Source organism: Epinephelus lanceolatus, chromosome 6 (assembly GCF_041903045.1).
Source record: "Epinephelus lanceolatus isolate andai-2023 chromosome 6, ASM4190304v1, whole genome shotgun sequence".
Classification (NCBI taxonomy): domain Eukaryota; kingdom Metazoa; phylum Chordata; class Actinopteri; order Perciformes; family Serranidae; genus Epinephelus; species Epinephelus lanceolatus.
The window spans coordinates 701,908-716,570 of NC_135739.1; the positions used below are offsets into that span (position 1 = coordinate 701,908).

The 14,663-nt window shown below is 42.2% G+C and overlaps 1 protein-coding gene across 1 annotated transcript in view; it reads right to left on the bottom strand.

Moving 5' to 3' along the window:
• Positions 1 to 14,352, bottom strand: part of dph5 (diphthamide biosynthesis 5) — a 19,291-nt gene extending 4,939 nt beyond the window's left edge. The window contains exons 1-4 of the mRNA XM_033621866.2: positions 14,059 to 14,352; positions 9,530 to 9,654; positions 8,027 to 8,135; positions 2,447 to 2,567 (exon numbers count right to left, since the gene is read on the bottom strand). Of these exons, the coding sequence (XP_033477757.1) occupies positions 2,447 to 2,567; positions 8,027 to 8,135; positions 9,530 to 9,654; positions 14,059 to 14,193 (490 nt within the window). The 5' untranslated portion in view covers positions 14,194 to 14,352. The remainder of the gene's footprint in view (positions 1 to 2,446; positions 2,568 to 8,026; positions 8,136 to 9,529; positions 9,655 to 14,058) is intronic.
• Positions 14,353 to 14,663: the final 311 nt, after the last annotated feature.

Consider the following 14,663-nt stretch of genomic DNA (forward strand, 5'->3'; position numbering starts at 1 on the left):
TGTTTTTTCACGATTTTTGACGACATGCTATACTATGACGTTTTTTCACGATTTTTGATGACATGCTATACTATGAATCACTTTTTTTCATGATTTTTGACGACATGCTATACTATAATTTTTTTCATGGTTTTGGATGACATGCTATACTATAATTTTTTTCACGTTTTTTGACGACATGCTATACTATGACGTTTTTTCACGTTTTTTGACGACATGCTATACTATGACGTTTTTTCACTTTTTTGACAAGATGCTATACTATGACGTTTTTTCACGATTTTTGATGACATGCTATACTATAAATCACTTTTTTTCATGATTTTTGACGACATGCTATACTATGACGTTTTTTCACGTTTTTTGACAACATGCTATACTATGATGTTTTTTCACGATTTTTGATGACATGCTATACTATGAATCACTTTTTTTCATGATTTTTGACGACATGCTATAATATAATTTTATTCATGGTTTTTGACGACATGCTGTACTATAATTTTTTTCACGATTTTTGACAACATACTATACTATAATTTTTTTTATGGTTTTTAACGACATGCTATACTATGACGTTTTTTCATGATTTTTGATGACATGCTATACTATAATTTTTTTCATGGTTTTTGACGACATGCTGTACTATAATTTTTTTCGTGGTTTTTGACGACATGCTATACTATGACGTTTTTTCATGATTTTTGACAACATGCTATACTATGACGTTTTTTCATGATTTTTGACGACATGCTATACTATAATTTTTTTCATGGTTTTTGACGATATGCTGACGTTTTTTCATGGTTTTTGATGACATGCTATACTATGACATTTTTTCATGATTTTTGACGATTTTTGGACGACATGCTTTAGTATGACGATTTTCCATCATTTTTGACGACATGCTGTACTATGACGTTTTTCACGTTTTTTTACGACATGCTGTACTATGACGATTTTTCATGATTTTTGGACGACATGCTATACTATGACGTTTTTCACGTTTTTTTACGACATGCTGTACTATGACGATTTTTCATGATTTTTGGACGACATGCTTTACTATGACGATCTTCCATCATTTTTGACGACATGCTATATTATGACGTTTTTTCATGATTTTTGACGACATGCTAAAATATGAATGTTTTTCATGGTTTTTGACGACATACTATACTATGACGATTTTTCATGATTTTGGACGACATGCTATACTATGACGATTTTCCATGATATTTGATGACATGCTATACTATGATGTTTTTTCACGATTTTGGACGACATGCTGTACTATGACGTTTTTTCATGTTTTTTGACGACATACTATATTGACTTTTTTTCATGGTTTTTGACGACATGCTAAAACATGACGTTTTTTCATGATTTTTGACGACATACTATATTGACTTTTTTTCATGGTTTTTGACGACATGCTAAAACATGACGTTTTTTCATGATTTTTGACGACATACTATATTGACTTTTTTTCATGGTTTTTGACGACATGCTATACTGACTTTTTTCGTGAATACTAAAGTATTACTTTTTTTTTAAATCATATTTTACATTTTGTTCTAATTACATCCTATAGTAAGACCTTTTCATTACATACTCTACATGACCTTTTTCAAACTTTTTGTTGTAATCACATCCCATACCATACTCCTACATATAACGTTCGTGTGCAACTAAACTGTGAATTTTGTTAACAGGGACACCTCTAATACTAAAGTTTGTGAAATTAGTTTAAACAGTAACAGAGTCAGTTTATTGTGAAATAAAACAGAGGCAGATAAATGTGACTGAGTCTTTAATCTGATTTCAAATACCTGAAATGAAAATTGAGTCAGTTTGTGAAACAGAGGGCAGCTGATGGATAAGTGTCTGTCTGTCTGTCTGTCTGTCTGTCTGTCGGTCGGTCTGTCCGTCTGTCTGTCTGTCGGTCTGTGTATTCAAGGTCTTTTATTCTTTTATTTCCTCTAATAAATATTAAGAACCAGCTGAGACTCACACACATTCAGCTCATTACACAAACAGTCACCAGCAGGTCATCAGCTCCCTCAAGACTGATAGTGTTGGTGGTGTCCCAGGGGTGTCTGTCTCTGTCCATCTCTCTGTCTGTCTCTGTCTGCGTGTTGATTGATGGTGGTCTGCTCTGGATGACCAGACACCTGGTGGCGCTCAAACCTGCTCGACCCTGAACGCATCATCCAGCTGCTGCATTCAAGATCTGATTCTGTGAGCTTCAGAGAACAAATCTCCCAGTCCATCTTAAATTAACCAGTTTGATTTAATCCAACCAGTGCACCTTAAAAAAAAGGTTCAATTTAACAGGTGAGCATTCATTTTGGTCACTGAACGCCCTGCGTGCTGTGAAGTAAACGTATCTTGTGTGTGTGTGTGTGTGTGTGTGTGTGTGTGTGTGCGTGTGTGTGTGTCTCACCCAGCAGACAGAGCGTGTGCAGTCCAGCTTTTCTGTTCTTACAGATTTTGTCATAGAAGCTCTCAGGTCTCCACGTCTCCGTCCAAAACACTAACGACACCGTCTCCCCGAAGTTATACAGCTGACAAACACACACACACACACAAACACACACCAGATTTCAATAATGAACTTCAGAGACAGACGATTGGTCTGTAGGGACGGAACTGTGTGAACATGACATCACAGTTTTAACCTCTTCAGTCTGACCCCTCAGTCGACTCAATATTACTGTGCTTCAATACTGATCCAGTAGTCCACTGTGGGGACACTATCAGGTCATGAGACACTGTGGGGACACTATCAGGTCATGAGACACTGTGGGGACACTATCAGGTCATGAGACACTGTGGGGACACTATCAGGTCATGAAACACTGTGGGGACACCAACTGGTCATGAGACACTGTGGGGACACTATCAGGTCATCAGACACTGTGGGGACACTATCAGGTCATGAGACACTGTGGGGACACTATCAGGTCATGAGACACTGTGGGGACACTATCAGGTCATCAGACACTGTGGGGACACCAACTGGTCATGAGACACTGTGGGGACACTATCAGGTCATCAGACACTGTGGGGACACCAACTGGTCATGAGACACTGTGGGGACACCAACTGGTCATGAGACACTGTGGGGACACTATCAGGTCATCAGACACTGTGGGACAGATTTTTTAAATAGTTTTCAGCGCTGCTGAACTTTAAAACGTGTGCTGTCTGAATGACACTGTTTTTACGTCTGATACCACAGAAGAAGAAGATCATCACCTGTGTTTGTTGTAATGAAGTGAAACATCAGGAGCGTATTTACCCCCCATGATGATTGTTATGGGAGTCATGTGGTGAGGGGGCGGGTCCCACAGACAGCAGGGGCTGATGGGATTGACTCCCAGTGGAGGAAACACACGCTCATTTGCATATCCCACCCCTCATTAGCATTTTAACGACCTCCCAGTGGAGATGCTGCCCGCTCCGTTAGCATTCATTCTAATGTGTGTGTGTGTGTGTGTGTGTGGACAGCTGGGTCCTGTTCTCTGATTGGCTGCTCTGACAGGTCAGTTATTGATGACCATGATCAGATTAATGAGCTCCAGCAGCAGATGGGGCCACGGCCTGAGGGCGTTTCTGCCCTGAGTCCTGACTCCCAGGCTGACAGAGACAACAGACCTTTACCTAAACACATCTGATGAAGCTTTAGTTCAAAGTATTGAACATTAAACCGTCTGTAATGACTGCTGAGACACTAAATAACCAGGTGGAGATCTGCAGCAGTGACACGTCATCAGAGGTGATTCACAGATTACTGATCAATCAATCAACTGATTGTTTCAGCTTTAATCTAAAGCTCCTGTTACAAAGAACATGTCGATGATAAAAAGCATGAAAATGCTAAAAGTTTGCTGTTAAATTTGTTTCTTCAGAACTATTGATGCTGCGTTCACGTGGAATCAGGCAGACGGCAAACTGGACTTGATGTTAGTGGACGAGAGCAGGACGGTTCAATGAGGAGAGGAACCCAGCGACAGACAGAGCTGCTGATTAAAGATGAAATGTTTTATCTTTCTGTCGTCCTCCATGACAGAATTATGATGTTACACAGCTCCGTCACACAAGGAGAAAACACAGCCATCTGATCAATTATTGGACTTTAAGCAAATAATTAAAACAATAAACATTAAATAATTTATTTTATTTAATATATTTTATTCATGTTTCATTTGACCGTCCTGCTGAGAACTGAAGTCCAACACAGAAACCTGCAGACTGCTAGAGCTGGGTTGAAAAAAATCGATTTAATCGATCCGAATCGATTTTCCTTTAAATGGCACAATATCGATTCATTAATTAAAAAATCGATCTTTTACTATAACCATTTTCCTCCGTGGACGTGTTGTACAGCCGGTAGCAGCCTGCAGCAGCAGCAGTACTATCAATCCAGGTAGTCTCGCAAGATCAGCATTTAGCACCTAAGGTCATGGAGAGAGATCTCGCGAGACGGCCGGACACTGAATGAAGACAGAGCAGCAAACAATGGTGGGAGCGCGTCCACTGAAGGCATGGGTCTACGGTGCGAGTATTTGCACTCGTATTTTCTCCTAAAAATATAACGCTAATAATGTACGCGTGTTTATTAAATGCACATCAGTTTCACAGAAAAGATTAAGAAATACCACTAAGCATCAGCACACTGCTGACTGTAGCCTCAGTTTGTGCCTCATACACATCTGCTGGTAAAGTTAACTTAGCGTTAGCAAGCGTGATAAAAGACGGCAGAGAGGCGACGCTGTGCAAATTAACCAAAGATTTATTATTTTTCTGTAGCAGTAAACACATGGGCCGAAAACAAATGTGCTAACTAACTATGCTAAAGCTTTACAAGCTATTCAGGGCTGCCGACGATAACGTTAACATGACAAACAGCAAGGCTAACGTTACGGCTAACAAGCTAACGTACTGACGCTACTCAGACACTCAGACACACACACACACACACACACACACACACACCGGACAGCCTCTCAGTCCTTAGCCGCTAACGTTAGCTCATGTACAACACAGGTACCACACAGAAACTTTTACAAAGGGTCATAATGTGCTGCTAGTGACTGTCAAATCGCCAGCGAAGTTGTTTACACTGTGGACACGGAGAACAGCTGCCTGCTGTCATGGGACAAAGATCCTCTGAGAAGAAAGACGGTTCACTCTGCTCTGCCGCCAGGATCAAACTGGGAGGCAAAGATCCTCTCTGAGGAAGAAGGCTCACTTTGCTGCAGGGTTCACCTACGTATATTGTTTCTCTTCTGATACAGTCAATGTGTGCATCACAACCACTGTAGTGTGTTGCACAAAAGCTTTATAAGACGGTTACAGGCAGCAAACTTGTGGATGTCCTTTGTTTACATTTTTTGTAGCCACTTCATTTACATTGTCTGCCTTGTGATTAGATTTAATTTAAAATATTTATTTTGTATGTGTCAGGTAATGTTAAATAAATGTACATGATGACTAATGTGCTGCTTTGGGGCCAATTCTTAATGTGAACAGTATTTTTAATAGTAACGCACCAGGTCAGAGGGTTCCTTGTTAAATATACTTTGTTAGTTCTCAGAAAATATCTTAATATCCAAGCAAATTTTGTATCATAATTGAGATATACAGTACAGGCCAAAAGTTTGGACACACCTTCTCATTCAATGCGTTTTCTTTATTTTCATGACTATTTACATTGTAGATTCTCACTGAAGGCATCAAAACTATGAATGAACACATGTGGAGTTATGTACTTAACAAAAAAAGGTGAAATAACTGAAAACATGTTTTATATTCTAGTTTCTTCAAAATAGCCACCCTTTGCTCTGATTACTGCTTTGCACACTCTTGGCATTCTCTCCATGAGCTTCAAGAGGTAGTCACCTGAAATGGTTTCCACTTCACAGGTGTGCCTTATCAGGGTTAATTAGTGGAATTTCTTGCTTTATCAATGGGGTTGGGACCATCAGTTGTGTTGTGCAGAAGTCAGGTTAATACACAGCCGACAGCCCTATTGGACAACTGTTAAAATTCATATTATGGCAAGAACCAATCAGCTAACTAAAGAAAAACCAGTGGCCATCATTACTTTAAGAAATGAAGGTCAGTCAGTCCGGAAAATTGCAAAAACTTTAAATGTGTCCCCAAGTGGAGTCGCAAAAACCATCAAGCGCTACAATGAAACTGGCACACATGAGGACCGACCCAGGAAAGGAAGACCAAGAGTCACCTCTGCTTCTGAGGATAAGTTCATCCGAGTCACCAGCCTCAGAAATGGCAAGTTAACAGCAGCTCAGATCAGAGACCAGATGAATGCCACACAGAGTTCTGGCAGCAGACCCATCTCTAGAACAACTGTTAAGAGGAGACTGCGCCAATCAGGCCTTCATGGTCAAATAGCTGCTAGGAAACCACTGCTAAGGAGAGGCAACAAGCTGAAGAGATTTGTTTGGGCCAAGAAACACAAGGAATGGACATTAGACCAGTGGAAATCTGTGCTTTGGTCTGATGAGTCCAAATTTGAGATCTTTGGTTCCAACCGCCGTGTCTTTGTGAGACGCAGAAAAGGTGAACGGATGGATTCCACATGCCTGGTTCCCACTGTGAAGCATGGAGGAGGAGGTGTGATGGTGTGGGGGTGTTTTGCTGGTGACACTGTTGGGGATTTATTCAAAATTGAAGGCACACTGAACCAGCATGGCTACCACAGCATCCTGCAGCGACATGCCATCCCATCCGGTTTGTGTTTAGTTGGACGATCATTTATTTTTCAACAGGACAATGACCCCAAACACACCTCCAGGCTGTGTAAGGGCTATTTGACCAAGAAGGAGAGTGATGGAGTGCTGCGGCAGATGACCTGGCCTCCACAGTCACCGGACCTGAACCCAATCCAGATGGTTTGGGGTGAGCTGGACCGCAGAGTGAAGGCAAAGGGGCCAACAAGTGCTAAACACCTCTGGGAACTCCTTCAAGACTGTTGGAAAACCATTTCAGGTGACTACCTCTTGAAGCTCATGGAGAGAATGCCAAGAGTGTGCAAAGCAGTAATCAGAGCAAAGGGTGGCTATTTTGAAGAAACTAGAATATAAAACATGTTTTCAGTTATTTCACCTTTTTTTGTTAAGTACATAACTCCACATGTGTTCATTCATAGTTTTGATGCCTTCAGTGAGAATCTACAATGTAAATAGTCATGAAAATAAAGAAAACACATTGAATGAGAAGGTGTGTCCAAACTTTTGGCCTGTACTGTACTTGACTGAATTGATATTAAACTGAATTAAATCGAATCGAATCGAATCGTGAATCTGATCGAACCGAGTCCTTGAAAATCAAATTGAATCGATCTGGAAAATCTGAATCGATACCCAGCCCTACAGACTGCTGCGTCTCTCTGTGAGAGGTCGTGTTAATGTAGTTAAGGCCGTGATGCACCAAAGCAACTGCTGGCCGCCAGTGAACGCTGGCCCTCGTCAGCTCTTGTTGAATAGGCGCCAGAGCCATCGGAGCCCGTCAGTGACTGTCGGCTGAGCTCAGGTGATGAACAGAGGAGCGTCAGTGAGTAAAGGAGGAGCTAAAGTCCAAAACCAACTTGTTCCATCAGATCAGATTATTTTTCTCTTTAGCAGAAACGTTTCCTGATGGTTTGTGTTATTGTTCCCTGGCGCACGGTAAATTTGCTCTGATTGTGTTGTTCATGTGCTAACTGGCTAACTAGCATCAAGACGCTCTTCCTGTTTCCCTTTTTCAATGACGAATACAGACGACCGCCGCCTGCTGCTGTGGAGACTTACTTCCTCCTCTGTCTGTTAAAGTCTTTGAGGTGTGTTCAGGTGCAACTTTTTGGCCTTCATCAACCCAGAGCATTATTTGCCCCTGTACCAGAATGATGCCATGTGCTTCCTGACCTCTCTCCAGCACTGACCAGCGCTGTGGAGACAGCTCTGGCTACATGACAAATAAACGACCCTGTTCGGGGTATAAAGGTGTGTGAAGGTACCTGCAGCCCACAGCAGCCCACAGCGTTCATGATGGAGGCGTTGTGGATGACTTTGTACGGTATCCCAGCATGCACTGCTCTGAGAACGATGTCACTGTGGGTGGTGGCTCTGCAGGATGACACACAGGTTAAATTATTAATTTACAATAAGAACACAGAACAATAATAAGAGTGACGTGTGACTGTGCACATAAACATCTTATTCCTCTCAATATAGCTGAATATCTGATATCAACGCCGTACAGGATCAATCAGTCTGATAACTTCTTCTTTTCCCTCCAAAAACAGGTCAATAACAACATCAGCACCATTAAACAAATAAACACAAGCTTTATTTCAGTTTTAACTTTTAGTTCACGGTTTCATGTATCAGTCTGTTTTCATCTCTGTTAATCTGGTTCATGTGACGTCACAGCAACAGTTCAGCTCCACAGAGAGAGGAGTGTGATGCTGAGAGAGAAATGAGATGGTCTGGTCTGCAGAGGATTTCCTGGTTCCTGTTGGTGTTCCTGTTACCTAGCAACCAGCGGCTCTTGACGAAAAGAGGAGTAAGCTTGTAAGTTAAAGTTGAATCATTTGGAAGATGATTTGCCGCCGGAGATGCCGCCGTCTGATTCATTTCAGGCTGATGGAGCGTTTTCAGGTGAACTTATTAAACTAAGACTGTTTAAGCTGTTTGCTTTTAGCTAACATAATGTTGACAACAGTTAATCGTCAGCTAGTTAACAACTGTTAGTTAACTTTACTTAATATATAATCATCCCCAGCACGCAATGCATCTTGGGATAGGCTGGGCCACGAAGGATTCATCCGTTGCATCCTCCAAATTCTGGGAAAGAAGGCTGCATCAGAAGGAGCCTTGGAAATGGGACACTCTTGGTCGCACCGATGTGACACAGTCGATCTTCATATGCAGCTGCAGCCCTGAGCTGTTAGTGTGTGTGGGACTGAGTCCAAATAAACTACAACATGTTTTAACACCAGTGGAAGAAGAAGATGTGTCTGTTGGGCTGAGTCTGAACATAAACATTTAATGACGAGATGATAAACACCATAGTTTAATGTGCGTCCAGTGAAGAAGACGAGCTGAGAGAAATATTATTTCATAGTGGTGTTGGGGACACAGAGTGACTGAATGACAGAGTAACATACAGATGCTGAGGTCACAGACGGGTTAACCTACAGTGATGAAAGAAAGATCATTTTTAGTCTTCAGCAGAATAAAAAAAGAAGCAGCTTCTCTTTTCATGTAAACTGTAAAACCAACATTCACATGAACAAATGTCAACAGAGTTTGAGGCGGCAAGCTGCAGACGCTCAGCACTCTGTTATTAAATCTGGTGGTTTTGGGGAGAAATGTGGAGAAATGAAGGCCGAGCTGCTCTGAGAGAAGCTCTGTGGTCACATCAAACTCTGCCTGTGCTGACACAGCAGCCCTCAGCACCAAGGGATCAATATGAGCTGCTGCTCACACACTCCTGATACGTGGACAACATGACTCACCCGAATGGGTCGCCCACCACCAGGAACGCCACATCAGTCACATCTGCATCCTTCAGGATCTCATCAGCCCCCTGTTCAACCAAGTCTCTGTCGGCCATGATCAGCTCCTTCCCATAATACTCCTCCTGAGGATGACACACAAATAACAGTTACCGCACTAGTAGAGTAAGCTAGCTAAAGGAGCTAACACACTGCTAAAGGAGCTAACACACTGCTAAAGAGGCTAACACGCTGCTAAAGGAGCTAACATGCTGATAAAGGAGCAAACACACTGCTAAAGGAGCTAACACGCTGCTAAAGGAGCTAACACGCTGATAAAGGAGCTAACACACTGCTTAAGGAGCTAACACACTGATAAAGGAGCTAACACATTGCTTAAGGAGCTAACACACTGATAAAGGAGCTAACACACTGCTAAAGGAGCTAACACACTGATAAAGGAGCTAACACACTGCTTAAGGAGCTAACACACTGATAAAGGAGCTAACACGCTGCTTAAGGAGCTAACACACTGATAAAGGAGCTAACACACTGCTAAAGGAGCTAACACGCTGCTAAAGGAGCTAACACGCTGATAAAGGAGCAAACACACTGCTGAAGGAGCTAACACACTGCTGAAGGAGCTAACATACTGCCGAAGGAGCTAACACACTGATAAAGGAGCTAACACACTGCTGAAGGAGCTAACACACTGATAAAGGAGCTAACACACTGCTGAAGGAGCTAACACACTGCCGAAGGAGCTAACACACTGATAAAGGAGCTAACACACTGCTGAAGGAGCTAACACACTGCCGAAGGAGCTAACACACTGATAAAGGAGCTAACACACTGCTGAAGGAGCTAACACACTGCCGAAGGAGCTAACACACTGATAAAGGAGCTAACACACTGCTGAAGGAGCTAACACACTGCCGAAGGAGCTAACACACTGATAAAGGAGCTAACACACTGCCGAAGGAGCTAACACACTGCTGAAGGAGCTAACACACTGATAAAGGAGCTAACACACTGCTTAAGGAGCTAACACACTGCTGAAGGAGCTAACACACTGATAAAGGAGCTAACACACTGATAAAGGAGCTAACACACCAATAAAGGAGCTAACACACTGCTGAAGGAGCTAACACACCGATAAAGGAGCTAACACACTGATAAAGGAGCTAACACACTGCTGAAGGAGCTAACACACTGATAAAGGAGCTAACACACTGCTGAAGGAGCTAACACACTGATAAAGGAGCTAACACACTGATAAAGGAGCTAACACACCAATAAAGGAGCTAACACACTGCTGAAGGAGCTAACACACCGATAAAGGAGCTAACACACTGATAAAGGAGCTAACACACTGCCGAAGGAGCTAACACACTGCTGAAGGAGCTAACACACTGATAAAGGAGCTAACACACTGCCGAAGGAGCTAACACACTGCTGAAGGAGCTAACACACTGATAAAGGAGCTAACACACCGATAAAGGAGCTAACACACCGATAAAGGAGCTAACACACCAATAAAGGAGCTAACACACCGATAAAGGAGCTAACACACCGATAAAGGAGCTAACACACCAATAAAGGCGCTAACACACTGCTGAAAGAGCTAACACACTGATAAAGGAGCTAACACACCAATAAAGGAGCTAACACACTGCTGAAAGAGCTAACACACTGATAAAGGAGCTAACACACCAATAAAGGAGCTAACACACTGCTGAAGGAGCTAACACACTGCTGAAAGAGCTAACACACTGATAAAGGAGCTAACACACTGCTGAAAGAGCTAACACACTGATAAAGGAGCTAACACACCAATAAAGGAGCTAACACACTGCTGAAGGAGCTAACACACTGCTGAAGGAGCTAACACACTGCTAGGTTTCAACATCAGTTAGATGTGTGTCAAATAATCCACATAGTAATCAGTCATGTCATTTTATTGACAGAATCAGTACTGATAGTAATTTAACGTTTTTTGTCTCGGTCCTGTGGCTCACTGACACTCTGCTGTGTTACAGCTGATTCAGTGACGTTTAATACACTTAGAAATTAAAATGACTTTTTTTGTTTAGTTTCATGTCTCCTTGAACTAACGGAGAATTAACCAGCATTGCAAACCAGTTTATACTGGGACACAAAAGGTTCTTTACTGGTTTTGGTGATTAAACCAGGAGACTCTGGGAACAAGTTATGGAAAATTTGCCAAATCTTCTCTTCCAATGCCAAACAGCTTTTTTTTTTTTTTGCTGTTGCTATTGACTGTTGTTTTGAGCTTCTGGTACCCCCAGGTGCTGACAATCAACCAGGTGCTGACAATCAACCAGGTGCTGACAATCAACCAGGTGCTGACAATCAATCAGGTGCTGACAATCAACCAGGTGCTGACAGTCAACCAGGTGCTGACAGTCAGGTGCTGACCTGTGAGCATGGGCCCTGCTACAGTGGTCAGTTGGTGTCTGCTCCAAGAATCGGCACGCCATGTTTGATCTGGATAGGGCCCATGCGATATATTTCATGGGCACAACTCTCAAACTCAGCTCTGCTGCTCATCCCACAAATACATGATCCTTACAAATGTGGCTCCATTTAAAAGGGAAATAAACAGGCTTTCCAACGGTATAAGATTTATTGCTGAGAAGCTTTGTTACAACAAAGAAATAATCTACCAAACACACATTTCCTCACTTTATTTCCTCATATATATGTACCTTCTCTGTTTTAAATATATTCTGTTTTATTCTGCTAACTTATGCTGCACTTGTTTATGTTTTTAATGTCTGGACTTGATGAACCAGGGGCCTGTATCACGAAGCGAGATCAACCTTTCCTGGGTTACCCAGACCTATCCTGGGTTGACTAACCCTAACAATGGCAATCAAGATAATCGGTATCACGACGCGCTGGATATCAACTCGGTAACTCAACCCAGGGTTGCTTTATCAAGAGCCGTGAACGCGCACGCAGCGGACCAATCACAATCATGAGAGAAGCGCAGCGTCACTGAGCGTCACTGAGCGTCCTCACAGAGCGCCGTATGTGAGGGGAAAAAAGTATTTCTCATGTGAGGATCAGAGATTAATTCTACTAAAATATGAGGAGAAAAGCAACATTAGAGAAAAGGCCAACACCGTGGCAGCTGCAGGAGGAGGAAACATGCGTGGCAACACATAACGGGATGAATAATGTTTAGTTTTAGTTTAGATTAGTTTATTTGCACATAATGTTAAAAACAGACAGTATAACATTTACAAGATTAAAAAAAGAAAAGTGCCGGAGAGGTTAGAAGCCACTAAAAGCTTATCAAAGAAATTCCCCTGTCAAAACATCAATGAAATCACATGATAGAGAAGAAAAAGAAACGGGTGAGGAAAGAAGAAATAGAGGAGGAGAGAGGGAAAAATCAAGACAACACAAGGCAGCAAATAAAATGATGTGTAGGTTAAATGACTCATCACTGGTTCAAGTAGCTACAGTACCTGTACCTGTACATCTGACACTGATCACACCCTTGAATCCCATGAAATCAATGCTGCGCAGATGAATTGTGTGTATTACAATTATCATCTAACATCATTGCATCTGATAAATTGGTCTTCTTTGTCATAACATTATATATGCTACAATAAAGCTTAAAGCTGACGCCACAATTAAATCATATCAACACCAAAGTGATAGTCTGAATAAAATCATCCTGATATTGAGCTGTGTTAGAAATTAACAGCTGCACAAAAATATAGCTAGTGTCCCTCTTTAAAAAACAAAAAGGAAAATCCCTCAAACACCATGAAGTGTAGACATGATAGGCTACTTTCCACATTTCCAGCAGCAAAGCTGTCAATTAGGCCCATTATCTTTAACAGGGATCATTTCCTCCAACAAAACAAAATGTTGGCACTAATTAATGGTGCTATTAAGTGTCTGCAAATGATCAGTTTCTTTCTTATGAAGGGGTGGGATGAAAGTTCGACTTCTTTCCACTCCTTTTTGAACAATCTTTTCATTGTCTGTTGTTGTTGCTTTCTTTTCTTTTTTAATGTTCAAAATAAACTTTCAAATCAAAATCAATCAAATGAATTAAACTTCCCGTCATGACTGGGCTGCATTTCTGTCAGCCATCAACAGCTGATTGGCCAGTGGGTGGTGCTTTTTATAGGATCAGATTCAACCCTGAACTTACCCTGCTCCGGAGCAGGATAGCCGTTCAGAGTAAGTTACCATGGTGATCTACCCCGATAAGAACTGAACCGGCTTCGTGAGACCGAAAACCCAGAGTTAACCCTGAAGTTACCTCGCTAAGACATTAATCCTGCTTCCTGATACAGGCCCCTGGTGACAAAAACACAGGGACACACCATGAGACAGACAGACATGAGACAGACAGACAGACAGATGTCTGACAGTCTCCTCTGTGAGGACAGAAATATATTAAAGTCCACAGACAGCAGGTGTTTTAAATCCAGCTGAGACATTTCTGGACATAACCCCTGGTTGTCCACAGAGCCATGGAGCTGTGTGTGTTGTGGACTCACCAGAGCCTCCTTCCCCACCGTCAGTATGGATGTGTAGGCCTCCAGGTAAACTCTGGAGCAGCTCTTCACCGCCTGCAGACCCTTCACCGTGATGTCCGAGGCGTCTCCCAGCCCCAGGCCGATCAGATACAGCATCCTGCCGGCTTCACTCTCCGCAGCGACTCGGTGTCACTGCTGCTTCACTAACCGTCAACAAACCGTCATTAAAAAGTCTCATCAGTGTGTTAACTCACTGTTCCTCTGGTTTCACGTGCAGTCTCTCTGCACTGACCGGAATACGGTATGCCGTAAACTGTTTACTTGTCACGACAGCTCCATCCGCGTTACGTTCTGTTCCAGACGGATGTTAGGCCAGACTCCACTGATAAATCTGTGTATTTAATAAAGCCTTGGATGTCTGTAGGGCTTTGTGTAAGTAAGATATATCAGTATCTGTATATTCTGGTGCATTATACATCTGTTATTAATTCGGCGTACATATAGAATAATTCATTTTATGAAACAATACAATACTGATTCATAATTTCTCCATACTCTCGTTGCCGTCTGTGTTCAGTGTGAAGCTAAGTCCAGGGAGAAGAGTATGGTGGTTTTTCAGAGCCGAA